A 15,000-nucleotide genomic window follows, 5' to 3' on the forward strand; every position below is an offset into this window, starting at 1 on the left:
AAGCTCAAGTAATGAGTTCGTGTAGATAAGACCATGATAAGAGAAAGGGGGTTCCACAACCCCCCCCCCCCCCCCCCCCCCCCCCCCCCCCCCCCTCTTCCCAAAACGCAACAAACCAATCGAATCCTCCTCCTCCCCCCTCAAGAAAAGATGACCAAATTCCAAAGATTGAAAGAAAAAGACCAAAAAAAAAACCAAAAAAAAAAAAAACACCAGACAACCAGACAAAACAAAAGAAACAAACCAATCAAATATCCAAGTTATGAAGATTGTGTACTTGTATGACTACTTGTAATACAGTTATAAGCAGACCTACCAACTCCTACTGAAGAAAATGAGTAATTTTGACTAAAAAGTGATGTGATTTTGAAGAAAAAGGTGTAACTGTGAAAAAAAAGGTATAAAAAAATAAAAAAGAATAAAAGAAGCATAAATCATAAACAATCGCTATTGCAAGATTTCTCTCCACAACAAATTTAGTAAAAGTTGCCTCTGCCAAAATGACGCTTCTGGCTGGTTAAGGCTCAAGAAAACAAAATAAACTAAAAGTGGATTATGAAAATGCAGCTTTCTTCCGTTTTCAGTGAAACCAGATTCAGAAAAAAACAAAGACAAAAATTGTTTAAATCACCCACATGATCTTGATGACGACTAAAAGGCGAAGTACGGAACAAAAAATCATGCACTCGTAATTTTATTATCAAAAAGGCGTAATAATACGTTTTTTCCGCATATAGTTGGCATCTCTGTTATAAATAGTATGCGCTTAGCTAAGAAATTCACAACATTGCCATCCGGAAATATAACCGACCAGCACACAAAACTATGTGTAACCTTGAACGTTGAGAGTCTGGTTAATACAGTTTAGTGAGAATAACTCATAAATGCGGATGGCGAAAAGCTATAACAAAGACCTGAGTGACGTCAACTTCATACTATCTATAAGACGATAATTTCTTCACACACATGTGACTATTCAAACCAAGCTCGTTGTCCACTTGACATAGATTGTTATAGAGATTTTAAAAGCACTTCCACTTCTCACTCCAAACACGAGACTGGAATTGACATGGATCTAAGGATAAAGATAGGTGGTGAAGATATATGCTATGCTGATAAGTAAAAGACTCACTTAATCCGCCAGTCGTATATTGATAGAATGAAATTGACGTCACTCGGGTCTTTGTTATGGTTTTATGCCATCAACGTTTATGTGTAATTCTCACTTAACTGTATTGTCCAGACTATAGATAGTTCGAAGATGACGTCACTCAGGTCTTTGTTATTATTTTTTGCCATCCGCGTTTATGAGTAATGTTCACTGAATTGTATTAACCTGATTATAAACGTTCATGGATACACATAGTTTTGTGTGTTGGTCCGTAATACTTCCGGATGGCAATGTTATGAGCTTCTTAGCCAAGCGCATACTATCTATAGATAGAATGCGCTTGGCCAAGGAGTTCACAACATTGCCATCCGGAAGTATAACGGACCAACACACAAACCATGTGTAACCATGAACTTTTATAGTCTGGTCAATTCAGTTTAGTGAGATCAACTCACAAACGCGGATGGCAAAAACAATAACAAAGGCCTGAGTGACGTCATCTGCATACTATCTATAAAAGTTCATGGTTACACACAGTTTTGTGTGTTGGTCCACTATACTTCCGGATGGCAATGTTGTGAGCTTCTTGGCCAAGCGCCACGAAACTATGTGTAACATTGAATGTTTATAGTCTGGTTAATACCGTTTAGTGAGAATTACTCCTAAATGCGGATGGCAAAAAAAGCATTAACAAAGACCCGAGTGACGTCAACATCATACTTTATGTAGATATAACGAAAGTGACGTCTTTCAGCTCTTTGTTATTGTTTTTCGCCAGCCATTTTTATGAGCAGTTCTCAATAAATTGTATTAAGTAGACTTAATGTTTAAGGTTACACATAATTAGTTTGTGTGTTGGTTTGTTATATCTGGCTCACGGTTATTATTCAAAAAGAATAATATGGCAAAACTATCACGCGATTAAAAAAAAAACAATACAAAACACTGGCTTGAACAGATGTGTTGTACACACCTTCAAATTTTTATGTCATATTTTATAAATGCTCAATATTGCCACTACCGGCAGCGCGGACATCTAGCCGATATGAAAATGGGAGCGATCTATATTCTTGTTTTCGTTCAACCAGGTCATCCATCACATGATTTGTTGCTGTCCAACGATTGGATATTTCTTAACAAATGTAAACACGCTGCTTTGTTTACAAATGTTATAAACATAACCACGTGTCAAGCTGAACCAAATGACCAATTGTGATGTTAGATATTTAAAGAGCTGTGAACACTTTTCACTGAGTGGGTCACTTTGAGCACATTTTGCAATGTGACCAATGACCACGAGCACGTAGAAGGTTAATATAGATCATGCCCATTCATCCCAATCGCGACGCAGCATGTCACATTCAATCTTTTAAATCATGGATACTTGCTGGAAGTGGTTGTAATATGAACTTGGTCTTTAACATACTCCATCCCTCCCCCCAAGAAAAGTCAATGCCAAATTCAGGTCTGAAGGCACGGTGCAGCGTGACAATGGCGTTTGATTTGGCAACAGTTTCTAATGGTGCTCACACTACTATGTTATGACCTTGGAATAAAAATAGATGACGTCATAATACTGAAGCCAACCATTGGCCGTTTCCGCCATATTGGGTAGACCAAAACATTCCTTCGTTACGCCGTAGTTACGGTTATTCACTCATCGGTTTCAGAAAATATGTTGCAACTGTTGGTCAAGATCATTTTCATTTCAATCGATATGATTGCCATAAGCTTTTGCTAAGCACCATGAAGTCTTTCGTCAATAAACCCGTTTTTTCTACATTATTTAATTCTCATATGTTTGATCATGAGGGGACTGTATTATTATTCCGAGGTTATGACGCTCGATCCAATGCGCAAAGTCTTTACCGCGCTCGTGCACCGTCGCAAACCCGCCCGGAAGCTTCGTTACAACACATCGTTTTGGCGAACTCAAGCAAACAAAACGCCTTCTGCTGAGGACAAAAAACCTCCTGCTGAGGAGTCGCCATTTTCATTGATCTTCCCACAATTCAACCACACTGGAAGTTATACTAACAACAGCGGTGAAATTGACGCCTAATCAAACTTAATTGACTACTCCATCAAATAACCACTAATTCAGTCCACTACAATGCTTATAGGCTTTAAACAACTGCACGATTATTTTGGCGTATTCCCAATCAAACTTAGATAACTACTCTTATCAAGTAACCACTAATCCAGTCCACTGCAATGATCTAGTCTTTAAACAACTGCGTGATTATTTTGGCGTATTCTTAACACCCAATCCAACTTAGGTAAATACTCTATCAAATAACTACTAATCCAGTCCACTGCAATGATCTAGTCTTTAAACAACTGCGTGATTATTTTGGCGTATTCTTAACACCCAATTCAACTTAGGTAATTACTCTATCAAATAACTACTAATTCAGTCCAGTACAAGGCTACAACTGCGTGATTGTTTTGGCGTATTCTTAACACCCAATCCAACTTAGGTAATTACTCTATCAAATAACTACTAATTCAGTCCAGTACAAGGCTACAACTGCATGATTGTTTTGGCGTATTCTTAACACCCAATCCAACTTAGGTAATTACTCTATCAAATAACTACTAATTCAGTCCACTACAATGATCTAGTCTTTAAACAACTGCATGATTATTTTGGCGTATTCTTAACACCCAATTCAACTTAGGTAATTACTCTATCAAATAACCACTATTTCAGTCCACTACAATGCTACAACTGCGTGATTGTTTTGGCGTATTCTTTTAGAATCAGCCTGTATAAATATTAACACATGACTTAAAGTCCATACAGATAACAGAAAGTGTATTTAGGCACATTGTGTCGACAAGACATGCCAAAATAGTGTTTTGCCCACCGTTTGGATTTTAAGTGACGTGTCAATGTTTTTATCATTTGTGTTATTGGCTATTTGGTTTTGTTTAATTTCGATCTTTTTTTCTAGCTGTTATATTTATTTTTGTTCATTACTTTATACAATCCACATTCTCTAGGTGCGTAGTGTCACTTAAGAATGAAATGATCCAAAATTGAAATTTAATATTTCATACTTGAAGAGAGTGAGTTTATTTTTCTGAATGAAGCATATTGACGTCACCGGGGTCTATTATTTATAACTATTAGTTCAGTTTTCAGCAACAAAACCACAATCGAACCGTTTTCAGACGGTGGTCTATAGATTTTGACAAATTATGGAACAGGCTCTTGTGTCTGAAAACGTTTGTATGAAACAGTGCCAGACAAAACAAGACAGAAATAAAAATTCCAAAATAGGGTTTCTCTACACCGGAGAGGTCTGACTTTTGATCCACAGCCGAGGAAGATCGATATTTTTGAGATGATTCCATTTCTTGTATTTTTCTTTCTTGCTTTGTTTTGGCACTGTTTTATACACACTTTATATCCTTAAGTCACAGACGAGATGAGTTAGGTGGAATTACTCTTAGGGCTAATCCACACCGGAGACTGACTCCGACGACCCGGCACTGAACGTCCTCACTCTGCAGTCGGGCGCGGACAAAATACTAAAAATAAAGAGAAGAGCCGTGAGACCCGCCAATACCAAGCACCGACGTCCTCTGCCGCTCTTTTTTTTCGGACTTGGTATGGGTAGGTCTAGCGGCTCTTCTCTTTATTCTTTGTTTTTGTCCTTGCCCGTCGTCTTTATGCAGAAGACGGCAGACGACGGCAGTACCGGGTCGTCAGAGTCAGTTAGCCCTTAGCCCCTGTCTTTGAAGATTGTCTGATTATTATTTCATTCTTTAAATGGCGATCCCGTCTTGTTTTACAAATTATGATTCCTTTTTCTTTTCTTGTTTTAACATTTTCAGTGGTTCTGGAAAAACAACACTGCTAAACGTACTCACAAGCCGCAACATCAAAGACTACCAAATTTCAGGAAAGTTTAGGCTAAACGGTGTCGAGGTTGGTGGTAATTCTTTTTTTTTTTACTTTTTGATTTCCTTTAATTGGACACAGCAGTTAAAAATTGAGAGGCACGATGAAAAGGTATGAGTGTGATAATGATTGTACATGCATGTTCTTCATTTGCGGCTAGGTGGTGTGTGGTATGACACTCGCTTTCGGATCGGAAGGTCCTGAATTCGAGCCTCGCTCGGCGCATAGTTTAGTTGAGTCCTTGGAAAAGGCACTTTACTCACATTCTCTCAACGTTCTCAGGTGTAAAATGAGTACCTGGGCGTTAACAGCGCTGTCCTGTCTGAAAAATTGTAATATCGCCTAACAGGCGTCATGTCTTGTTCTACGTGTTATGTGTTGCTGTTGGTCAGGGACCTTTTGTAAAGCGCTTTGAGCACATTCAGTGAATATTGCTCTATATAAAAGCTCAAGTTTTTAAATTGTTTTTTTAAAATAAAAAATAAATATAAAGAATGATATGATCCCCTAAAGTCGAATGGTGATCGAACACCATACCTCTCATGCCTCCGTCCTCGTCTTTACAGAGTTGTCAGGGAACATGTGTACTCTTTAATCTGTGAGCAGTAATAAACAAAAATGAGAATAACAGATTCTAAACAAGAACAAAATACCAAACACCGAACGTTTCGGGATCAAAACCCTTCTTCAGCCAAAAAAAAAAAATTAAAACATACATACATTCCAAAAAAACCCAAATAGAAATATCAACTGATTTCAATTACCTGATATTGGCAAACATTCTTAAACCTTTGACTGAAGACCTCGCGAGGTCCCAGGTCAACCAGTTTTTTATGTTTTTTTTTTTATTTGGGGGGGGGGGGGGGTTGGGTCATTTAAATCGACCGATATTTGAAGGACGAATTCTCTGGCCAAGTTTTTAAATATGTGTTTTTCCAGAGTACGGCAGTTAACTGGTTAAATTAGTTTGGTTCAACTAGATGAAAATATTCTGCACAAAGAAATATTTTGCTCACTTCAAGGCTAATTAATTGCAAGCCGATACAATCAAGTATATAATTTAAGGATAAAATAATATTTCATTGTTTGCATAATTTGGGTGACATTCTGGCCAAGTAGTTTTACTAAAAGTAACTTATTTAGAAAAGGGGTTATATTTATCTTTTTTTTCTTACTACATGAAATTATTCTTCTTGTTTCCCCTTTTATCTATCACATATTTATATCTGCAAAAATAGCAGGGTATCTAAAGGTATTTTGGCCGATGTAACCCTTTATGATTATGATATGATATGATATGATATGATATGATATGATATGATATGATATGATATGATATGATATGATATGATATGATATGATATGATATGATATGATATGATGTGATGTGATATGATATGATATGATATGATATGATATGATATGATATGATATGATATGATATGATATGATATGATGTGATATGATATGATATGATATGATATGATATGATATGAAATGATATGATATGATATGATATGATATGGTTATGATATGATATGATATGATATGATATGATATGATATGATATGATATGATATGATATGATATGATATGATATGATATGATATGTTATGTTATGATATGATATGATATGATATGATATGATATGATATGGTATGATATGATATGATATGATATGATATGATATGATAAGATATGTTATGTTATGATATGATATGATATGATATGATATGATATGATATGATGTGATGTAATTTTGATATGATATGATATGATATGATATGATATGATGTGATGTGATTTGATATTATATGATATGATATGATATGATGTGATTTGATGTGATATGATATGATATGATATGATATGATATGATATGATATGATGTGATTTGATATGATATGATATGATATGATATGATATGATATGATGTGATATGATATGATATGATATGATGTGATGTGATGTGATATGATATGATATGATATGAAATGATATGATATGATATGATGTGATATGATATGATATGATATGATATGATATGATGTGATGTGATATGTTATGTTATGATATGATATGATATGATATGATATGATATGATATGATATGATATGATGTGATGTGATATGTTATGTTATGATATGATATGATATGATATGATATGATATGATATGATATGATATGATATGATATGATATGATATGATATGGTATGATATGTTATGTTATGATATGATATGATATATATGATGTGATGTGATTGATATGATATGATATATGAAATGATATGGTATGATATGATATGATTAGATATGATATGATATGATATGATATGATATGATAGATGTGATGTGATGTGATGTGATATGATATGATATGATATGATGATATGATATGATATGATATGATATGATATGATATGATATGATGTGATTGATATGATATGATATGATATGATATGATATGATGTGATATGATATGATATGATATGATATGATGTGATGTGATGTGATATGATATGATATGATATGATATGATATGATATGATATGATATGATATGATGTGATATGATATGATATGATGTGATATGATATGATATGATATGATGTGATGTGATGTGATATGATATGATATGATATGATATGATATGATATGATATGATATGATATGATATGATATGATGTGATTTGATATGATATGATATGATGTGATATGATATGATAGATGATATGATATGATATGATGTGATGTGATGTGATGTTATTTGATATGATATGATATGATATATGATATGATATCATATGATATGATATGATATGATGATATGATATGATATATGCTATGCTATGATATGATATGATATGATATGATATGATATGATATGATATGATATGATATGATATGATATGATATGATATAATATGATATGATATGATATATTTAAAAAAAACACATGATTTTATTTATCATACTGTACAGGTCAAAGAAGGGATCAAACATGTTTCAGCTTACGTGCAACAAAACGACCTTTTTATCCCGACGCTGGCTGTTCGAGAGCATCTTGAATTCAGGGTAAGAAACCTGGTCAAGGAATGTAATAAACATACTAAACATTTTGCACCGTCCTCATCAGTGGTACCTAGTCTTGCTTTAAAGTAGGTATTGTATTTATTTGTTATTTTATTTCAACCCCCATCGATATCTATAGATACTGTTGTAATATACGATTTGAAACTTTATTTTGTTTCCTTCCCATATTATTTCCCAATGAGACAAATGTATTTTCATGAAAGATTATAAACCCTCATAAAATTCCTTAGACAGCACAAGCAATTGTTTTATTATCTTACTAGTTTTCTCGACAGATGTATTTTTTAGATAAAAGGGAATTTAAAGTGAAATGAAAATGATAGTTACTCAACAACTGAAATTGTATGTGAGTAGGATAATTCACAATACATTTTATATCACCTTGTTGTATCTTATATCCTTCATTACCTTGCAATCACATAATTATTCTGGAACCATTTTACAATGAAAAATTGCCTCTATGAGCAATAAAGATGTTATGATAATTATCAATTTCACTCATGATAGTAATTTAGTTATACCTACTACACGTTATCTATTATTTTCAGGCTTTACTCCGAATGGACAAACATTTGGACCGTAAATCCAGACTCAAACGAGTAGAGGAGGTCATAGTTGAGGTTTGTATCATTTGTGTGTTGATCACATAATACAGATTTACTTTTTAATTGAGCTTTTATATAGCGCAATATCCACGAACGTGCTCAAAGCACTTTATAATGGGGTCCCTGGCCAACAGCGACATTTAACATGTAGGACGGGACATGACACCTGTTAGGCGATTTTACATTTTTTTTTCGGACAGAGACAACGCTGTTAATGACCAGGTACTCATTTTACATCTGAGTACGGCGAGAGAATGTGAGTAAAGAGCCTTCTTTACTATGCGCCGAGCGAGGCTCGAACCCAGCCAGGACCTTCAGACTCGAAAGCGAGTGTCATACCACTAGAACACGTAGCCGCCCATTCATTGCGTCAATTTATAAAATATATTTTACCTTCATCTTGATGCTCTTTTTCAAAGTCCTTCTTTACCCAGATAACTGTCCGTTCTCTGGAAAACTCGTCCTTCAAATATCGATCGATTTAAATGACCTTCATATGATAAAAACTATCAAATCTGGGACTTCGCGAAGGTCAATTTTGATGGATGGGGGATGCATTATCAGATGACCCACGTTTGGCGGAGTAGAATTGTACGCTGGACATGATGGCGACATACCTTAATCCTAAAATTGGAGACATAATGCGATGATCGTTATGACACTCGCTTTCGTATCGGAAGGTTCTGTGTTCGAGCCTCAGTCGGCGCATAGTTGAGTCATTGGAAAAGGCTCTTTATTCACATTCTCTCACCGTAGTCAGGTGTAAAATGAGTACCTGACCGTTAACAGCGTTGTCTCTGTCCGAAAAAAAATTGTAATGTCGCCTAACAGGCGTCATCATGTTCCGTCCTAAATATTAAGTGTTGCTGTTGGCATGGACCCCTTGTAAAGCGCCTTGAGCTCAAGTGGTTTTTGTTTTTATCTAGCGTTAATATGGCTACACTCTGTTCTGTTGATGACATATCCAACATATAGTAAATATTATCACAGGAATACTTTCGTCTCCGATGGTATTCCCATGGACACGTAATTATCACTCAGTCCGTAATCAGGAGGCTGACGGAAGTAGCAACTAGGAATATATTCTTCAATGCAAACAGTTTCGTATAGTCAAATCCAAATGAACAAGATTATATATTAAAGGAACGAAATTGACGTCACTCAGCTCTTTGTTATTGTTTTTAGACTGTCAATTTGGTGGTTAGTTCTCACAAAATGATATCTATCATACTAAATCGTTCAAGGTTACGCATGGTTTTCTGTGTGTTGGTACGTCCTATCCGGGTGACGGATCTAGTGATTATTTTACGTAAACGCTTAGTGTCAATAGGCTACTGTTAAAATAAAGTCAACGATGTCTATTTAAAAGAGATTGCATTTTTTAAATTTAAAGTGTAAGCATGTTTTCGAGGTGAAATTAGAATGCTGAAATGCTATTCCCATGGCTAAAGATGTTGATAGACATAATCATTAAGTCACGTGTTCTTTATCAAAGCCTGATTATGAAAAAAGAATATTTCTAGTATAATTTAAGCTCTTTGTCAATTTTTTTTTCACATAGATCTATATTATGAGTATTGTGTACCTTTCAGATGGGTCTCACCAAATGTGTCGATAATCGTATCGGAACGCCAGGTGGAAGCAAGAAGGGCATATCTGGTGGCGAAAGGAAGAGGCTCTCTTTCGCCTCGGAGGCGTTAACGGGGCCACCGATATTCTTCTGCGACGAACCAACATCTAGTTTGGATTCTTTCATGGCCCAAACTATTGTGAATACGTTACAGGTGATGAATTAATTTGACCGTTCTATTGCTGATATCTATAAAAGGAACGAAGTTAACTTCGCTCAGTTCTTTTACATATTGTTTTAGATAGCCATTCGGATGATTAGTTTTCACTATATTATAAAAAATGAGCTTTTATATAGAGCATTATCCACTAAATGTGCTCAGAGCGCTTTACAAGGGGTTCCTGACCAACAGCAACACGAAACATAAAGAATGAGACATGACACCTGTTAGGCGATAATATCATTTTTTTTTCCGACAGAGACAACGCTCTTACGCAGTATCATTAAACTCGAGTGCGGAGAATGTGAGTAAAGAGTCTTTTCAGATTATATGCCGAGCGAGTCTCGAACCCAGGACGTTACGACAGGTACTCATTTACGAGTTCGGTGAGAGAATGTGAGTAAAAAGCCTTTAACAATGACTCAATTATGCGCCGAGCGAGGCTCGAACCCAGGACCTTCCGATCCAAAAGCGAGTGTCATACCACAAGACCATATAGCCGCATGCAGACAGACAATGACTGACATCTCATAGAGTGGACATTAGTCGAGGTCGTACGTTGCTAATTAAATGTGCGTCCCTGACATAATCAGTTGCATGGTGAAAATTTTTGTTTTGCGTGAATTTTGCATCATTTGAAATCCCTCCTGAGTATTTTAATCTTTATTTGAAGCAACTCGAGTGATTTTTCATGAAGGTATGGTCATATGGACGTGCGAGGGAGTGAAACGCTAATTTTGAGAAAATCGCTTCCAAAGTTGACAAGAGTTGATATAAAGTATAATAATTACCTTCATTAAAAAAAATAAAATAAAATATTTAGGAGTAGAATTCGATTAAAATATTTCATCAATATGTAGAAAAATATTTGATTTAATTTTTTTTTATGAGAACTCATTTTCCATAAAAATTGACCTCTTGACTAAAATTGTCAATATCTCTGTTCAAAGCTTTTCACCATGCGATTGATTATCTCAAGGACGCCCAGTGTAAAAATAGAGAAGTCATAAAATTCCCCTAATCCATCCACAAGATTAGAGTAACTTTGTATTTAGTGTCTATTCTAATGGATTGGAATAACCCAGCCGCGTGCCATTATGCAGGGGCGCGAAATGAGCTAGGGCACGGTAACTTGCCCAAGGGCAAACAGCTCAGCCGATCGTCGCATTCTAATAAATCTTTCGCGTACAAACCAAAAGACTATTCAGCTGCGTCATGGCACTGCCACCCGCTGCGATTGTAATCGCTTGATCCAATTATTTCAGGCTTTTCTGTGTTTTAACTTTATATTAGCCATATTTACAATCCACTGACTTATTATGGACACATTCGGAGACACAATACCATCCAAAAATAGGTGCTCGAAGGGAAAGTAGCTGGCAGAAAGAGGCACGGGGCAAACCAAGGATAGGAAATGTGGAGGCAACCATTGGCAAAAAGATAACCAACTGTTCGGTAATGGCCCTTGAGCGTGAAGAATGGAGTTCCATGACATTCAACCGCTGCAGGAAGACGGAACTCTGCTCCTCCTGTAATCCACTCCTTAATAGGGCAAAAATCTCATGACGTCACACCTTCTACTTTTCTGGTTCCAAAATCATTGAAAGTGTGTATGTAACCACTACTTTGGAGGACGAAGAATGAATAGGATATAATATATTGAACCACAAGGTCGCATACCTATAATTTTAGTAACATGATGCATAGGCAGATTTTTAGGGATTACGTTCACGTCGAAGAGCGCGGATGGTTGATAGTTATTGACGACTAGCATATTTTTAGACTAGGAAAACAGATGCCATCACTCTGACACTAACGGATGAATTACACAAGGTATGTATCCAGTCCTCCTGAAGAGTGGTTTTACACTTCCAATGAGATAGGGATACATAAATTGTAATCCACTGTCGCAATTCGGTTTTATGTCGGTGTGAATCAGTGGTAAAATAAGTAAATCTAAACAGGGAACAAAAGTGTGATATCAAAAAACTTGTTCCAATCTCATTAGAAGCTCAATATACGGCGCTGCACTGCGGCTGACACCTGGGTTATTCTAGTTTTCCCCTGGAATAGACCATTTAGTATTTAATCAAACCCTTAAACGCAATGAATAATAGTGTAATCATTAAGATTCAAGTTACGCGTTTAATTATGAATTTGGAATAGAAAATGTGCAACACATGAGTCAGCTATCAAAATCGAATCTTAGATTAATAAATTCTTCATCTAGAGCTCTCTTAAATCCATTACGTGTTTCAGTATGTTTGGTGTTAAACGAAGTATTATTCCCATTCTATGTACACAATTATTTTGTCTCACGTAGTTTAGCAATTTTTAATAAATATTTTATACTTGTCAAAAGTTATATTCGAGAATGTAAAAAAAAAAAATCAAAATATTCAGGAACAAATAATTCTTTGAAATACACCTAACCAAGTTATGTATTTTCTAAACAGAAAATTCGATTTTCATATAAAAGAAAACATCCCACAGAATACGGTTTTTATGATGTGGATGACATATTCTCTATACCATGGAGTTATAAAAAGTTTTACTAAGAATTGGAAGTGAAAATAAAAAGGCCATATACTCTATTTAGTTACTCTTTTAACCAGTTAACTGTTGTATTCGGGAAAAACACGTATGTAAACATTTCGTCAGAAAACTCTTTCTCCAAAAATCGATCGAATTAAATGACCTTCACTTTGGCAAAAAACTCTCTCTCCAGGTTTGAAGAGTTTTGACCAGAATGAGGATCATTGAAATAGATCAATATATGAAGGACGAATTTTCTGGCCAAAATTTTAAACACATGTTTTTCCAAAGTTTGCCATGGCCAGAGAGCTAATTGGTGACTATTGACTTTCAGAACATGGCGAGTAGAGGGTCGACAATCTTGTGTACTATACATCAACCTTCATCTGAACTTTTTGCAATGTTCAACAAGTGAGTTGATTTGTCTTGAGAGAACTAAATCAATATCTTTTCTTCTCTGATTTTGCAAATTTCTTTCAACTTTTTGTCTGGTAATAATGTTACTTTAAAAGTGTATCTTTCAAATTGTTTACACCTCTTTACAATTATATTGAACCCCCATTTATTTTCTCTATGAAGCGATTATTTTCTTCTTTCTTTATTTTTTATTTATTAGTATATTTATTTATATATTTATTAATTTATCCACTCATTTACTCATTCCTTTATTCATATGTTTATCATTTATTTATTGTCATCAATTGCTCGCTCTTAAATATCAAGTCCAAAAACATAATTAACAAAAATGAATATAACAGCTTCCAAAAAAAAAAAAGAACAAAATATCAAAACAAAGAACGTTTCGGGCTCAAAACCCTTCTTCAGCCTACAACAAAAATTGAAAACATAAGTACATTCCTAAAAATAAAAAATAGATCGACGGTATTTTATTTATTTTGACGGTGTTTTCATTGGTTTTCGTTTTTGGCTGAAGAAGATTTTATTTATCCCGAAACGTTCCATGTTTGATATTTTGATGTTCTTTTTCGAAGTCATTTATGTTTATTATTTTTCTACAGTCCTTACCTTACCCGGGTTCCATCTCTTTCCAGAGGTCGGATGTCATGGCCTTCCATCCTTCACGGTCCATTGCAGCCTCGTTACAGTCTGCCATGCGCCGTCCTGTAGCTTCCTTGATGCCATCTGTCCAGGATTTCCTTTGTCTTCCTCTGCCTCTCTTTCCTTCAATTCATCCCTCCATTATCCTTTTTTCGAGACTATCATGTCTTCGCATATGTCAAAAAATATGACAGCTTTTTGTGCTTCACAGTCAAAAGAATTCTACAGTCCACAGCTTCTCAAAGTTTAGCATCACTTTGAGTCGTGAATAGCTTTATTTCATGCTTGAAATACCCAACTTAACAAAATATTGTTAAATACAGTCTGTAAGTTTTCAATAAATTGAGCTTTAAATTGAGCTTTTATATAGCGCAATACCCACTAAACGTGCTCAAAGCGCTTTACAAGGTGTCCCTGGCCAACAGCAACACATAATATGTAGGACGAGACATGACGCCTGTTAGGCGATATTACAAATTTTTTTTCGGACAGAGACAACGCTGTTATAACGGCCAGGCACTCATTTTACACCTGAGTACGGTGAGAAAATGTGAGTAAAGAACCTTCTCCAAGGACTCAACTATGCGCCGAGCAAGGCTCAAACAAACCCAGGACCTTCCGATCGGAAAGCGAGTGTTATACCACTAGAACACATAACCGCACGATCAGCATTATGTCAAGAACGAATCAAAATCCATTATCATTAATTATCGTTTTTAATCCAACCCCCCCCCCCCCCCCTACTCCCCCCATTCAGGATCATCCTATTGTCAGAGGGAAGGATTGCCTTCATGGGGTACGCGGAAGATGCCCTCGACTTTTTCGAAATGTTAGACATGTTTATAATTATATAATTGAACTTTATATAGCGCAATATCCACTAAATGTGCTCAAATC

The 15,000-nt window shown here is 35.5% G+C and overlaps 1 protein-coding gene across 2 annotated transcripts in view; it reads left to right on the top strand.

The window, feature by feature from the left end:
• The window catches only part of LOC144966731 (protein white-like), a 70,407-nt gene that overhangs the window by 21,376 nt on the left and 34,031 nt on the right, over positions 1–15,000 (top strand). Inside the window, exons 5-10 of one of the 2 annotated variants that reach the window (XM_078903501.1) lie at positions 4,955–5,048; positions 8,004–8,096; positions 8,663–8,734; positions 10,312–10,503; positions 13,379–13,455; positions 14,861–14,932. In XM_078903501.1, coding sequence (XP_078759627.1) covers positions 4,955–5,048; positions 8,004–8,096; positions 8,663–8,734; positions 10,312–10,503; positions 13,379–13,455; positions 14,861–14,932 — 600 coding nt within the window. The remainder of the gene's footprint in view (positions 1–4,954; positions 5,049–8,003; positions 8,097–8,662; positions 8,735–10,311; positions 10,504–13,378; positions 13,456–14,860; positions 14,933–15,000) is intronic. The other variant, XM_078903502.1, reaches the window with a different exon arrangement.

Source organism: Berghia stephanieae, chromosome 2 (assembly GCF_034508935.2).
Source record: "Berghia stephanieae isolate SIO BIC M18660-M18661 chromosome 2, UCSD_Bste_1.3, whole genome shotgun sequence".
NCBI classification, from domain to species: Eukaryota; Metazoa; Mollusca; class Gastropoda; order Nudibranchia; family Aeolidiidae; genus Berghia; species Berghia stephanieae.